The sequence below is a fragment of the Leopardus geoffroyi genome, chromosome X (assembly GCF_018350155.1).
Source record: "Leopardus geoffroyi isolate Oge1 chromosome X, O.geoffroyi_Oge1_pat1.0, whole genome shotgun sequence".
NCBI classification, from domain to species: Eukaryota; Metazoa; Chordata; class Mammalia; order Carnivora; family Felidae; genus Leopardus; species Leopardus geoffroyi.
This window is the reverse complement of record NC_059343.1, coordinates 12,124,244-12,139,771: the sequence shown is the minus strand read 5'-3', so window position 1 is coordinate 12,139,771 and position 15,528 is coordinate 12,124,244. Positions and strand designations below refer to the sequence as shown.

Below are 15,528 nucleotides of genomic sequence, written 5' to 3'. Positions count from 1 at the left end.
AAGACCATGGTTACAGGGAATCAAAATCGATAAGGATTAAGGTTAAGGAAAAAGGCGTCATATTTACCTTAGCACCTTTTAAAATTTGCTCTTCGTGGAAATGCATTTAATGTATTCTTGAATATATTATTTTAGTTTTATATTTGCATGGCATATATACATGACACAAGGAATCAGTGATCTAATCTGGAAATCAGAGGAGGGTTGGGTCACTTGGTTTGAATTATGGACCACCTAATGATGCCCCACTGCACAGGAACGTCCGCAAGGTTGTTAACAATACAAATTCTTAGGCCGCCCTCAGAGTTGCTCTACCAGAATCCCTGCGGTAGTTCCTAAGGAAACTGTGTTTTAATAAACTGTTCATTTGATTCTCAGACATGCTAAAGTTTGACAGCATTGAAACATGAAGGCAAATGTCCACATTTTGGTACTCATTAGTAACATTTAATTATGACAGTGACAATATAAGGAAAAGAACAAATATCCAACAAAGAATTTGTCAATTCTGTTCCATCTTTACACATGGTCCGCACTGTCTATATCACGATCAGAAAATGTGCTTCGGCTATAGTCTGGGAAGTGTAATATTAAGATCAGCATACACAAAATTACTAATTTGACCTAAATTTCAAGGAAATCTTTTGTTTTTTTTTTTTTTACCTTGTTCATTTCTACATAATATAACAAACAGCATGCAGAAGACTATTAAGAAGAGCTAGCTAAATTACATTGTCTGTGCCTTGCTACTTTCCTTAAAAAGAATGAAGATGTTGGCCAGCATTTACATTCATTCTCATGAGATCTCCCGATTTCTTCTTCAAGGCTTGTCTTTTTCCCGCAGTGGTTCAATGGAAGATAGGAGTTGCTGAAATGTGGGGCGCTTTTCTGGAAGCTAAATAAAAGAAAACCCCAATGGCTTAGTTTATAAAAGTTATGATTAAAAATAAAATATATAAGGGGCGCCTAAGTGGCTCAGTCAGTTAAGTGTCCGACTCTTGATATCAGCTCAGGTCATGATCTCACAGTTTGTGAGATCGAGCCCGGCATTGGCCCTGCACGGACAGCATGGGGCCTGCTGGGGATTCTGTCTGTCTCTCTGTCTCTCTCAAAATAAGTAAATAAACATTAATATACATAAGATATGAATATCTCAGTCCTAAAGCTAGTGACTTTTTTAAGTGTTTATTTTATTATTTTTGAGAGAGAGAGAGAGACAGAACGTGAGCGGGGGAGGGGCAGAGAGTGAGAGGGAGACACAGAATCTGAAACAGGCTCCAGACTGTGCTGACAGCTCAGAGCCCGATGCGGGGCTCGAACTCACAAATGTGAGATCATGACCTGAGCCGAAGTCAGACACTTAATCGACTAAGCCACCCAGGCACCCTGTAAAGCTAGTGACTTTTTAATTGTGGAAACGCTATGGACATTTCTCCTAAAGACAAAATAACTAGAGCCCTAAGAATTGAAAAAGAAACAGTAAAAATATCTTCATTTGCATAAGCTACAATTGTATGCCTGGAAAAGCCAAGAGAATCAATCATCGAACCAACTCAAATGAAAGGAATTCAGGAGAGCAGTATGTAAAATTAACGTACAAAATCAATCGCCTTCATGTACAAAGACAGGAACCAGTCAGAAGACACAACGGAAGAAACACTCCACTTATAACAGCAACAACACCAAAATAAAATACAGACAAAAATGTACCCCCCCAAATGAGGAAAACTTTAAACACTGCTGAAAAACACAAATGTAGACCTGAGCACATAGAAAAATGTTGCTTGCTCTTGAAGAGGACAAATCAGTATCATGGAGATGTCAAATTTCCCTAGTTAAAAATATAAACTGAATACCATCTCCTCCAAAATATGAACAAGCGTGTTTCAAGCTGGACAAATTCATTCTCTAGTTCATAGAGTTTCAAAGTGTGGAAAAAGAACACCTGAAACTAATGTAGCTAGTGTGCGGTAGCTACACTGGAATTAAAGTTAAAAAAAAATTAAAAAATTAAACGAAATTTAAAAGCTATGCAAAAATAGCTAGGAAAGGTATTTAAAAAGATCAGCAACGACAGCGTGCTAGCCTACCTAGGAGTAAAACGTATTATAAAGTCTCTATAATTAAAACAATGCGGTGGTAGCACATGAATAGAGACCGGAGAACAGAAGAGAAAGTCCCCAAATAACCCCAAATACATACAGAGATTTCCTATGTTAGGGGATATTTGGACACGATTAGATGGTCTTATCCCTGGGATGACACGGTCCTGTAATAAATGGTGTGCAGCAAGCAGGTGGTCATTTTGAAAACAAGATCTTTGGAGCCATACTTTATACCATACACCGTAACAAACACCAACTAGATCAGAGATCCAAATGTAAAAAAATGAAACCACAAAATACTAGAGGAAAATCTGAGTGAATGCCATTATGACCAGGGTGTGGGGAAACCTATGTAACTTTAACTCAGTTTCCAGAAGCAAGAAAAGCAAATACTGACACAATTAACTGTGTTTAAAGAAAAAAAAGTTTGCATGACAAACCCACCATAAATTAAATCAAAAGGTAAGTGATAGAGTGGGAGAAAACATTTACAACTATCACAGATGAAGTACTCATCTCTTTCATTTATAAAGGGGTCTTTAAAATCAAGATGAGGGAAACTAAAAGCTTAACAGAACAAAGGGAAAAGATAGGACATAATTCTCAGAAAGATATACCAATGCCCTTAAAAATGTACCTCCCTTGTAATGAAAGATGTAAATCTATAAGCTGCACTAAATGCCATTTCTCCTCTATCAGATTGGCAGATCCAGAATGGTCTGTGTTGGTGAGATGGTGGGGAAATAGACACATGGATAGAGGGGTAACACCTGCGGAGGGAATTTGCTCTTTTTTTTTGTAAGAAAGAAAGGGAAACACACACACACACACACACACACACACACACACACGTACATGCTCATTTTTGTGCAAAGAAATAGGGAGAAGATAAATTGGAATCTAATGAAAATTGTGAACCTTCTTCTAAAAATTGTGAAATAAAGCATATAAAAAGTTGGGGACCAAAATGGACAAAGCGGTCACCATATGTAGAACGTTCAACTGGAAAGTGTCTGGGTGCAAACCCCTCTCCACGGACTCTGCCACAATTTATACTTTCACGGACCAACTGGGAGAAGAAGGCATTTCAGTCCTTCTCAGGGCTCCCTGTCCATCCGATGGTGTGGCCAATTCCCAGGAGCTAGAGTGGGAAGGGCCAGACAGGTTCGGGGCTTCAATTCAAAAACCCCGTCTGCTAACTCTATTCTGACCCCACCTGATCCTCTCGTGCTGCCCGAGGCTCTCAACACCAAAAACACCACCTTGGGGCTGAGGGGGTGGGACAGCTTCATCGCAAGTGCCATAGGGTGGAAAATCAGGAAGCGCCCACATCCCAGGAGAGAATGTTAGGCTAAGTGAGAAAATATTAGTACGTGATACTGACAGCAACTCTTCCCATGTGGGACTCTAGGCTCCAACACAAGAAATGAAGAAATCTGTGCAATTTATTCCTAGCACCAAGTATAGTGCTTGGTGCACAGGGGTTCTGTGAATACACAACAGAACAGACACTGTTCTAAGGACTCCACAATATTAACTCGTTCAATCCACACAATAATCCTAGGAGTTAAGTGCTATTTTATAGTGAAGCACAGAGATGGTAGGAGGCTTATGCAAGGTCACACAGCTATTCAACCAGACATTCCGACTCCAGAGTCCACATGCTTGACCATGACACCAATCTGCCTTTTACCGGTGAACAGATGAATAAATGAATGGATGAATACACGAATGCAGCATTTGCTCCCTCTGCCAATAGGCAGTTCCAGATAATGGCTACAAGCTATTTTTAGATTACCATTCTTAGAAGTCCCCTATTATTATGCACTCTCAAAAGTCTTCACTGGCTCTCCATTGCCTATAAAAAGCAAAACTCACAATCCTCTCCCTGCTGTTCAGTCTGCAGGATCTGACTCCGACCTATTCTTCCAACTAACTCCGATCCCTTCCAACACGGTGTAGCCAAGCACGCCGTGTCCTTCTGGCCGCCTCTCTCCGTGAGGAGAGACCCCACGGTGTTGTGGTTAAGAACAGGGACTCTGACGCTAACCGGCCTGCCTCTTACTAGCTTTGTGACCTCGAGCAAGTCACTTAACCTCTCTGGGTCTCTGTTTCCGCTTCCCTTAGTTTTGGACGTGGTAGTGCTTACTTCATAGCGTGTTGGCTGATGAATAAATGAGTTAATATTTACAAACAGTGCTGGATAGAAGTTGTTAAATCGTTGGCACCTGCACTGCTACGTTGCTCGTTTTAAATTACAAACACTTGTGGAAAGGGCCCCGGGGCCATTGCACCTGCTCTGTGGCAGGCGTTCTCCCTCAAAAATGCCTTGCCCGGTTGGCGTCCCAGGCCGCCGCTCGGGGTGCACCTGACGCGCCTTCCTTCTGCCCCACGTGGTGCACTTGCCTCGTGCCAGCAGCTGTACATGATCTGGTAGATGGTGTCCGACGCCAGTTGGGGACGGTAGAGTCTGTGGCCCTGGGAGACCTTCACGACCACCTGGGAGTTGTCATACAAGTCGTAGGGCTGCTTCCCCAGGCTGAACACTTCCCACATCAGGATCCCTGCACCGCACGAAGGGCGACCAGCGGACAAAAAGGAAAGAGGGCCGATGTCAGAAGGTACAGTTTGCCGAACGGGCCTCACACACCGGGTCAGGAGGGCCACAGGTCAGAGCGAGGGATCCCTGGGAAACGGGACAGGGTATGGAGGGTGGGACTGTGCCATCACTTCTGGAGCCCAAGGTGCCTTCTCCGGGTTCCCTGAGACCCAGGAGCCTGTCCTTGCCGGTAAACGGGTCAATGGCAAGGGCAGCTGCAGCGGGAGTTACTCGGGCCAGGATTCTGGGACCACTTCAGGGAGGCGGCTGGGGCCTCCTCGTCCCCTCCTCACCGTGACAACACCCCTCTCCCTGCCCGCTCCAACCAGAAGGAGCGATCGAAGTCCCCGCCCTCTCTCTCTGCCTTGGCAGTTGTGTGTGACGGTTTCATTGCGCAAATTACCTTCTGGTGGAAATTCGCAGGTAAACTCAGGGACAAAATTCCTCCTTTTTGCCTTGATGGTTCCTAAGATTTTGGGGGTCAGGTGTCCTTTTAAGAATCTGATAAAAAGCATTGGTTCTCTCTTGGGAAGGTGAGTGCACAGCATTCTTGTGTTCAGTTTCTGAGTGTCCACATTGTACTGAAGCCCATCCAAGGGCATTGCAGACCCCAGATTAAAACACCGGGTTCTGGTCATGGTGGTTGAGGGTGGCGTTTGGGTCTGTTAGATGTGGCCTGTGGGGCTCAATTCTGCTGTTTATAGGCCAGGCAAGTTTCTTAACCATTCTCAGATCAGGTTCCCTGTCTATGATATGTGGGTATTTGTACATCACAGAGTTGCCGTAAGCATGACATAGGATAAAAAATGCAGAGCACAGGGGCGCCTGGGTGACTCAGTCGGTTGGGCGTCCGACTTCGGCTCAGGTCATGATCTCACAGTCTGTGAGTTCGAGCCCCGCTTCGGGCTCTGTGCTGACAGCTCAGAGCCTGGAGCCTGCTTCATATTCTGTGTCTCCCTCTCTCTCTGCCCCTCCCCTGCTCAGGCTCTGTCTCTCTCTGTCTCAAAAATAAACAAAAACATTAAAAAAAAAATTTTTTTTTTAAATAAGTAAATGCAGAGCACATAGAGTGCACCAGGATGCTTTAAATGCTCTCTGAATGGTGGCCAGGGTGCTGTCGCCCTGATCAAACCAGAGAATTTCAGCAGCCAGCCAGCTTCAAAACCTTGGCAAGCCCGAAATACAGAAGAAGGAAGAAAATTATTCTAGAACCGTAACCACAGTACTAACTTCATAGTTTCTTTCACTTTTAGGGCTATGGATTTTATGTAGAATGTTTACAATAAGGCAATGTCACAAGTTGCCGTGGCTGTTATTTTTTTTAACTAACCTTCTAACACAACCATCCAAAGGTGTGCTGCTCTTGACAGTTCTGTCTTTGGGAGGCTAGTGACTTATCCCAAAAATAATACCATTGCTTCAAATATCTGTGGGACCCCTTCTTTGGGAATTGCTTTCAGAGGCCCTGGTTCATTTTGAATATCCTCACTGGGGGCAAATTACTTAAGAAGGGATTTAGTCTTGAGAAACAGCCAGAAAATATCTGGAGCCAACTTGTATTGCACAGGGTGAATCATCAGCTGTAATTACTGAGTAAGGATACTGATTTTTAAAAGCATCTTTCATAAGGCATATCGACACAAAGAGATTGAAACTAATTTTCACAAGGTAGTCATCCCCAAAGGATATCAAGTATTCACCAAAACACTATCTTTGTGGTTTTTCTTTTTTCTGTGTACATTGGATTATTTTTTCTTAAGTGAACAATACTACTTTTACAAAAGTAATAGTTATTTTAAAAATCTGTGGCACATGGAAAAATAAACGGCTAACGAAATTTTCTGTTATTCATGCGGTCTTTTGGATGTCATATAAAAAGTCAGATTATGCCTATGGACTGAGCCAGACATGAAACAGGGCTCAGTTGCATTTAATACACCCATAAATAACTTTATGATCGTTTGGATTATTTATCCTGGTTCCATCTGACAATGGTTGTAAACGGGCCTGACACTCCCAACAAGGCGGAAAGATACCAGAAAATCTACCAAATCACAACTTAAGAACTGTTTCAGTTTTCTAATTACCTTTACTAAATTTCAGTATAGATCTTTTTTTTTTTTTTTTTTTTTTTTTTTTTTTTTAAATTTTTTTTTTTTCAACGTTTATTTACTTTTGGGACAGAGAGAGACAGAGCATGAACGGGGGAGGGGCAGAGAGAGAGGGAGACACAGAATCGGAAACAGGCTCCAGGCTCTGAGCCATCAGCCCAGAGCCCGACGCGGGGCTCGAACTCACGGACCGCGAGATCGTGACCTGGCTGAAGTCGGACGCTTAACCGACTGCGCCACCCAGGCGCCCCAAGATCTTTTACTAAAATAAGGGTCAGCAAATCTTTTCTGTCAAGGGTCACAGAGCAAGTACAAACCCAGAGACAATAGGGGAACAGATGGGCGTGGCTTGCTCCGGTGAAAGTCCATCTACAGAAACAGGCCGCCAGATTTGGTCCTGGGCCGTGGTTTGCTGACCCTCGATCTAAGGATGAATTTTAACGAGGACCCTAGTTGAAATTAGCAAAGGCCAAAGAAAGCACCGAGTCGTGTTTGGTGTTTGCCCCGCGCATGCCCAAAGAGTAGGCCGATGCAGAAGGGAACGGCCGGCATGGCCGCTTTCACGCGGAAAGTCGATGGCTGCGTTTCAAGCCCTTCCACGTTTTGGACTCCATGCAAACCTGGTTTTAGTTTTCAATGGCTCCTCTTTAAGAACTGTTAGAAATCTTCAGTGGAAGAGCTTTTATCTCCTATGATTTGATACAAAGGTGCTAGCGGGATGGAGATTTTTCTACGACACGGGGCAGACATCCTGACCCCGGCCCAAGGAGAAAGGTCTCGATCACCTTCGATCTCTTGCTTATCTCAGGCCGTACAGGTAATTTCGCAAGTGCCGGGGCTTTTTGCTAAAAATGGATGTTGCTGCGCTTGCGGTTTCCTGTTGTGGAAGCCAGTTTACGAAATGGGGCTGGGGCCTGTGTGGCCACATTCTTACCGAAGGCCCACACGTCTGACTTGCTGCTGTACTTGAAGTAGTGGAACACCTCTGGGGCTGACCACTTGACCGGAAATTTTGTTCCTACGGAACTGACGTACTGGTCGTCCAGAACATACCTGTGGGGGGGGGGGGGAGGGAATCAACACAGACCTTAAGTCGCTGTGCTGTGCAAAATGAGCAGACCCCTGTTGGCCGCCATGGCCTCTGGGACAGTACAGGCTGATTAAGGTCACAGAGCCCCCACAGTCTCAGCGGAATGCCTCGGTTCTCTAGTTCTTTTGCTTCCTTCTAATGTGTAGCGTAGCTAAAGGCTGCTTATGACTTGGAAGCTTTAAAAAATTATATCTAACTTTGCAGATACCAACATCGGCATGCAAAACATTTGGTCAGTATAGAAAAACACAAAAACGTAAACGTTACATTACTCAGAATCTCACCCCGAAGATATTGTAAATCTACCATTCAAGATACATTTTTGCTTATACTTTCCAATCTTTTGTTCTATATATAATTTGAACAAAATTGGCTTTCTGTTGTACTGAGGTTTGCTTTTTCCCTCAACGGCATATCAAGAATATTTTCCCCACGTGGTCACATTTTCTTCTGGGGCATCGTGTTTGATGACTGAATAGTATTGCCTCTTATGGATTAACGTTGTATGGTTTAACCTTGTAAGTTGCTTCTAATCTCCTGTGATAAACAATGATGGATGATAATATTCTATGGAGATATCGAGACCATAAAAATAAATATTCAAGGGTATGCGCTATATAATAGTGATAAAAATAGAAGCATCCTCAACGTCCACACATCGAAGAGCAATTAAATATCATATGGTCCAGGGTCGCCTGGGGGGCTCAGTCGGTTAAGCATCTGACTCTTGATTTCAGGTCAGGTCATGATCTCACAGATCGTGAGTTTGAGCCCTGTATCTGCACTGAAGCATGAAGCCTACTTGGGATTCTCTCTCTATCCCTCTCTCTCTACCCCTCCCCCGCTCATTCTCTCTCTCTCTCTCTCTCTCTCTCTCACACACACACACACACAAAATAAATAAATAAACTTTAAAAATATGGTATGATACATTAATTCAGTAAGATAGTATACAGACATTTAAACAACAAGATATCGGGATGAGCACTGGGTGTTGTATGTAAGCCAATTTGACAATACATTATATTAAAAAAAACAAAACAAAAAACACAAGATAGTTCTATATTTACCAAAAAATAAAAAAAGTGAAAAATGCCCATGGAAAATGGGGCCGTGCAAAAGCAGGTATATATAATGTAACTCCGTTAAAAAACTTTTAATTCCACTGTAGTAGTTAACATGCAGTGTTACATTAGTTTGAGGTGTACAATATAGTGATTTAACAACTCCATGTATTACTCAGGGCTCCTCCAGATAAGCATACTCTTAATCCCCTTCATCTATTTCAGCACTGTTGTGGGAACAAACAATAAATGCACATATTTATGCACGTGACTGGGTATACGTAGGATTAGTTATAGAAGGGCATCTATCAAACGTGTTGGCCGTAGTTACTCCTAGTGCTGAAAATGAGGTGAAGGGGTGGGGGACAGATTCTACTTCTCCCTTTCGCCACTGTTGCCCTATTTCTTACAATAAGCATACGTTATTTATATAACTAATAGAGGGGAGCCCTCTATGTTTGCCTAGAAAAAAGCAAATGAATAATGACTTAACAAAAAAGGAAGAGAAAAATTATGGAAGCTGAAATTTTGGATATACTTTACGGGAAAACTGTACACATCAAAGGTGTGTTAGAGATGTGTATTGTAATTTAAAATGTCAGGAAAAGCTGGTTTTGAAAATCATTCTTGGAAATATGAATGATGTTAATGTTTATATCACATTAGTAATATATTTAACATATGAGTATATTAGTAGAATAGAATAGAGATATTAATAGTAGTAACAAATAACACTTTCATAGGGTTACGCAAAACACCTTCCATACTTCCTTCCTCAGGCCCCCTCAGCTTCTCTAGACACCACAAGACATCCAGAAACTGCTGGCACTGGGTTCCACCTGTGGCTTAGACCTTCCTTCGGATCATCAGGACCAAGGCAAGGCACAGGCTTCTGAGCTAGAAAGAACTTGACGGTATGTTCCCCGGATGCTGCCATAATGGCCAATTCTCCCGCCTTGAGAACAAGGTGGGGATCAGTCCCCCTGTCCTGGGAGCTTCTCCCCGCCCGATGAGGCTGCGAGCTCAAGAGAGCTACACATCTGGGGTATCGGTGTAGGAGACTCAGCGTGTGGGTGGTTGGAGTGTTGGTAAGGAGTACACAGCCCAAGGGACACCTTGACAATGTTGAGGGTCCCAGAAAAGGAGCACTTCCTAATATTGAATTGTAGAGAAGACTTAAAAACAGATCCTCCTGGGGCGCCTGGCTGGCTCAGTTGGTAGAGCACTTTTGATCTTGGGTTCGTGAGTGTGAGCCTCACATTATGGGTAGAGATGACTAAAAAAAAAAAAACAACTTTAAAACAAAACTCAGATGGTCCTATGGTGTTTCAGGGCTATGTTTGCTAAATATAAAGCTAGCCTTGGTGAACTCTGCAGACCTCCTTGAAATTGTATTCCTCCTCAGGATTATGTGAGTTTATGTCGAATTGACACAACTTTATAGCTGGATTTTGTCTCAGTTTTGAAAGCTACTTGCTCTCAGGACTAAGATGACCATTTTGAGGGCAGGTACTATCCCATTTATGTCAGTATCTCCTACAAGGCCTTGGCATTTAGCAGGCACTCAATAAACGCTCGCTGAATGGAAAGGCCAACATGTACATATTCGTGTCCTATGTAAACCCATGAAACTGGCTCTGAGGCTCACATAGTCTGAAGATTCAGAATAAAGAAAATGGAAGACTCTTTTAAACTGCTATCATAAGATAATTAATTCCAAAATGAACTCATGGCACTTCCTCAACATAAAAAGCTTCTGCACAGGGAAGGAAACAACAAAACGGAAAGGCAACCTATGGAATGGGAGAAGATATTTGCGAATGACGTATCAGATAAAGGGTTAGAATCCAAAATCTATAAAGAACTTATCAAACTCGACATCAAAAACTAATAATAATCCAGTTTTAAAAAATGGGCAGAAGACACGAATAGACATTTTCCAGAGAAGACATCCAGATGGCTAACAGACACATGAAAAGATGCCCAACATCACTTATCGTCAGGGAAATACAAATCAAAACTACAACGAGATATCACCTCACACCAGTCAGAACGGGTAAAATTAACACAGGAAACAATGGGTATTGGCAAAGATGCAGAGAAAGGGAAACCCTCTTGCACCTTTCGTAGGAATGCAAACTGGTGTAGCCGCGGTGGAAAACAGTATGGATGTTCCTCGAGAAGTTAAAAAAAAAAAATAGAACTACCCTATGACCCAGTCAGTGATTGCACTGCTAGGTATTTACCCAAAGGATACAAAAATGATGATTCGAAGGGGCTCAGGCACCCTGATGTTTCTAGCAACACTGTCCACAATAGCCAAACTGTGGAAAGAGCCCAAATGGCCATCAATTGATGAATGGATACAGAGGATGTGGTATATATACACAATGGAATGTTACGCGGCCGTGAAAAAGAATGAAATCTTGCCACTTGCCACGACAGGGATGGAACTAGAGGGTATCATGTTAAGCGAAATAAGTCAGTCAGACAAAGACAAGCACCATATGATTTCACTCGTATGTGGAATTTAAAAAAACAAATAGATGAACATATGGGAAGGAAAAAAAAAGAGGGAAGCAAACCATAAGAGACTCCTAACTACAGAAAACAAACAGGGTTTTTGGAGGGGAGGTGGGTGGGGGCATGGGCTAAATGGGTGATGGGGATTAAGGAGGGCACTTGTGATGAGCACGGGTTTTGTATGTAAGTGATGAATCACCAAATTCTACACCTGAAACCAATTTTACCACATATATTAACTAGAATTTAAATAGAAACTTGAAGAAAAAAAAGTAATTTCTCTAAATCATAAAGTGGTGATAGAATGCCAACCAAGAGAATCTCAGAGTCTACTTTCGTGCCTTACTTGGTAATACAGAAAATTGAATGACACGCCAACAAAAATTTTCCTGGTGTTAATGCTATGCCTGTTTGGGTTTTTAAAAATTGTTTAAATGTCTGTTTATTTTTGAGAGGGAGATAGAGTGTGAGCAGAGGAGGGGCAGAGAGACAGGGAGACACAGAATCTGAAGCAGGCTCTAGGCTCCGAGCTGTCAGCACAGAGCCCGACGTGGGCCTTGAACTCATGAACCTCGAGATCATGACCTGAGCTGAAGGTGGATGCTTAACCGACTTAGCCACCCAGGCGCCCCTATGCTATGCCAATTTGAATGAATATTAAGAGAAAATCAGAAAGGCCTAAAGGAGCTTTGATTGAGTTAAAAAATATATACATAATATATACACGTATACATGTATATACATCCCAATAATCTGGCTATACCGTGTTATATTAGAATATTTAGGACGTTTCATGGACTTTTTTTAGAAGTTAAAAAATATTGATCAGAGTTTTGAAAGAATGAAAAGGGATTTTGGGTAGTTTCTGAAGAATAACTATATCTTCCTAGTGAAGAAATGAGGTGAGACCTGTTTCATGGGTGGTCAGCGGCAGTATGGGGAAGAGTTCCAGGTTTCTAACCCCCCAATTCAGAGCACGTTCCATATCACCGCAATGGCTTCAATTCTGATGGCATTTAGGTGTGAATGGAGACCCCTCTTTCATTGCTTGCCCCTTTGGAACTGGCTTACCTCGTCATCCCAAAGTCAGACACTTTCACGGAGAGATCACTGTCTACCAAGCAGTTCCGAGCCGCCTGTGGAGAAAACACAAAATTAGCCAACAGTTAAAGTGGCCAAGAATCTCCCGACATCAGGATCCAACACTTGCCTTCTCTTTGGCAGAGTTCTCACCCAATCTAAGATTGCCTATCAAAACCCCAAATGTTGAGACTCTGTCTTTGTGTCCTTGGCAATTTTTCAAAACGAAAACGTGCGCCCCTAAGTATTTTCACGCAAGCAGCCATCCTGGTCAAACGGCATGAAAGGTATCACACGTCAAACACAGAACCGCAGCTCGTCCGCGAGAAGGGAAAAATTATTTCTAGGGGTTCCTTCTCCAGCACAGGGGTACCATGCATCAACAGGCGCTTTGAAGGCATAGATGCTGTACCGGCCTAGTGTGCGTGGCAGGTTTGCTGTTCAGAGCAAGCGGAGCTCTAAAGATAAATGCCAGTGCCTACCAAGCAAAACGTCCCCCAACCCACCCTGACCCAAAGACACACACAGATTTCACTTCCTTCTGGTTTTGTATTTCTCAGTTATGGTCTTAATTGACTGCTTTGGCCCTGAGCCCTCCCTGGAGTAAAGGTCAACTTGGATTTAATTGCTTCCGAGAAACACGAAATTGACCAAACTCTTTCCTTTGTATCCATCTTCCTCCACACCACCGCACAGCTACATAAATCCTGATGGCTTCTTTTAGTCTTTCTGTACTGCAAATATTTTATTTAGAAATCGTGGCTTTTATGACAAAAGCGTCATGTGCTTGAGCAAGTCACAGGTGAGCCAAGTGAACGTGAGGATGCCCTCCTTGTCACCCTTCCCAGTGGCCCCATCGCTGGAGGCGGGGACCGTGGATTGCTTTCTTTCTCTGAGCGTCCAGTGGCTCTGCTTACCAAGTCCCTGTGTATGAACTGGTGGCTCTCCAAGAAGGCCATGCCTTCACACACATCATAGCACATTTCTAAGAGCTGAGAGGTTTCAAGTCCTTTTCCGTGACTCTTCAGGTAATTAAGCAGGCAGCCATTAGTTATATATTCAGTCACTATGTATATAGGGTATCGCTTTGAACACACTCCGTAGAATTTCACCAGCTTGGGGTGGCTGAGTTTCCTGGAAACAAGAGATTTTCAAAAGTTCAGTACTGAATTTCCACACTCCATGTTGCAGATGTCCTGAAAAAGAATCCCTCTCAGGTTTTTGCTTGTTTTAATGTCTCCCCTTCTACTTGAACAGAGAAAGAGAGGGAAACGTTTTGGATTTTGTTCTGGGAGCATTAGCCTTTGAAGGCAAGGAAAAAAGCTGCCTCCTGTTGGATCTTGACAACCCCAACGGCAATTTAGCGGTTGTGGGAGCTGTGCTCGCCTTTCTTACAGAGAATCAGGGAAGCAATGGCCTGCTGTGCCAGATATCCCATTTGGTCTCCTGGCATCCGGAGACTTCCATGGCTGATGTGGAGAAAGCTCCACACTGTAACGGCCATCGCTTCCAGTTCAAAGCATCTAACTTTCTAAGTTTTGAAGTCCAAACCTTTCATTCTAAAAAAAAATTATAGCAGAACATGAAGGGTGTAGGAGAAAGGAAAATAGTTGCCATGTTAGGGAAGTGCGATTAGGCATGATTTTTTCTTTCTTTTTCAAAAAAATCCATTTTATATTGTCATTACATTATCTTTCAATAATCAATTTAGAAAATAGTAACTACATGACATAGCCCTTCTGGCAGGTCATGACAGATGGATAACCTGCTGTTACGGTGTTCATCCCCTTGTCCATGTGATCGATCAGTTTGCAGGCTGATTCCTTAATGTTCACGTGCGTAAAGTAAATCTAATGTCGATTTTAGAATTTTTAAGTAAATAAGCATTTATTAAGCAGTTATTTTCTTCCTTCTTTTTTTATGTTTATTTATTTTTGAGAGACAGAGAGTGAGCGGGGGGAGGGACAGAGAGACAGGGAGACACAGAATCCGAAGCAGGCTCCAGGCTCTGAGCTGTCAGCACAGAGCCCGACGCGGGGCCCGAACCCACGAACCGTGAGGTCATGACCTGAGCCAAAGTCAGACGCCTAACCGACTGAGCCACCCAGGCGCCCCTATTTTCTTCCTTCTTAGCGTAACTATAGGGACATGCCTTTGGAGGTTATTCAAGGTCATGAGCTTGGATATGCCTCTTTCAGCTATTTTAGACAATGGCATGGAACCCGGTATTGCTTCCTTCAAACAGAAGGCTAGTGGTGGGACACAAGTCCATCGCCCAATAAAAGCTGTTCCTGGAGCAAATTCAGTCACTGACCATGGGGCACGTGGTGGGAACACCATGTCAACTGATACTGCCCACATGACAGGCTTCAATTTGACCATCACATCTGGGATATAACATTTTCCCATTAGGATACAGTTTGATTTCTTTCTTTCTGACCAGGTGATTTGTCGATGGCTTTTTATGATTCTGTGTGATGACCAGCCGTCTAATTGCAAAAAAAAAAAATATGTTTAAATGGATACCATGACACAGGGTTTACACCATGAGCCTAGGGGAGTTTCCGCTAGATTTTTCTTTGCTACAAAAGGAGGACACTGAGGGCCTCCTCCCCAGTTTTGAGGGTATAACTGCCAAAAGCAGGATAGGCTACATAATTTGTAGGGACCAGTACAAAACGAAAATGCGGGGACCCTTACTTAAGAATGATTAAGAATTTCAAGATGGTGACCTCACAGCCGGAAGCCAAGCGCAGAGCCCTTCTAAGTGGGCCCCCACCCCCACCCCAGGCCGTGCAGGCTGCATGCCCGTGAAGCCAGCCCTGGGCAGAGGCTTGTGTGCACATACTATTTCTGCTTCCAAACCATCCTGCATTTGTGGTCAAAGTGGTTGTTCTGACTCTCCTGGTGCCTTTGGTCTTCATGAAAGAATGACTAAGGAAATGGACTCTGGAAT

At 43.2% G+C, this 15,528-nt stretch overlaps 1 protein-coding gene across 3 annotated transcripts in view; it reads right to left on the bottom strand.

Moving 5' to 3' along the window:
• Nucleotides 1-425: 425 nt before the first annotated feature.
• Nucleotides 426-15,528, bottom strand: part of BMX (BMX non-receptor tyrosine kinase) — a 53,367-nt gene continuing 38,264 nt past the window's right edge. For all 3 annotated transcript variants that reach the window (XM_045472289.1, XM_045472290.1, XM_045472291.1), the window contains exons 15-19: nt 13,490-13,706; nt 12,564-12,628; nt 7,750-7,868; nt 4,512-4,669; nt 426-895 (exon numbers count right to left, since the gene is read on the bottom strand). In XM_045472289.1, coding sequence (XP_045328245.1) covers nt 821-895; nt 4,512-4,669; nt 7,750-7,868; nt 12,564-12,628; nt 13,490-13,706 — 634 coding nt within the window. In that variant the 3' untranslated portion in view covers nt 426-820. The remainder of the gene's footprint in view (nt 896-4,511; nt 4,670-7,749; nt 7,869-12,563; nt 12,629-13,489; nt 13,707-15,528) is intronic.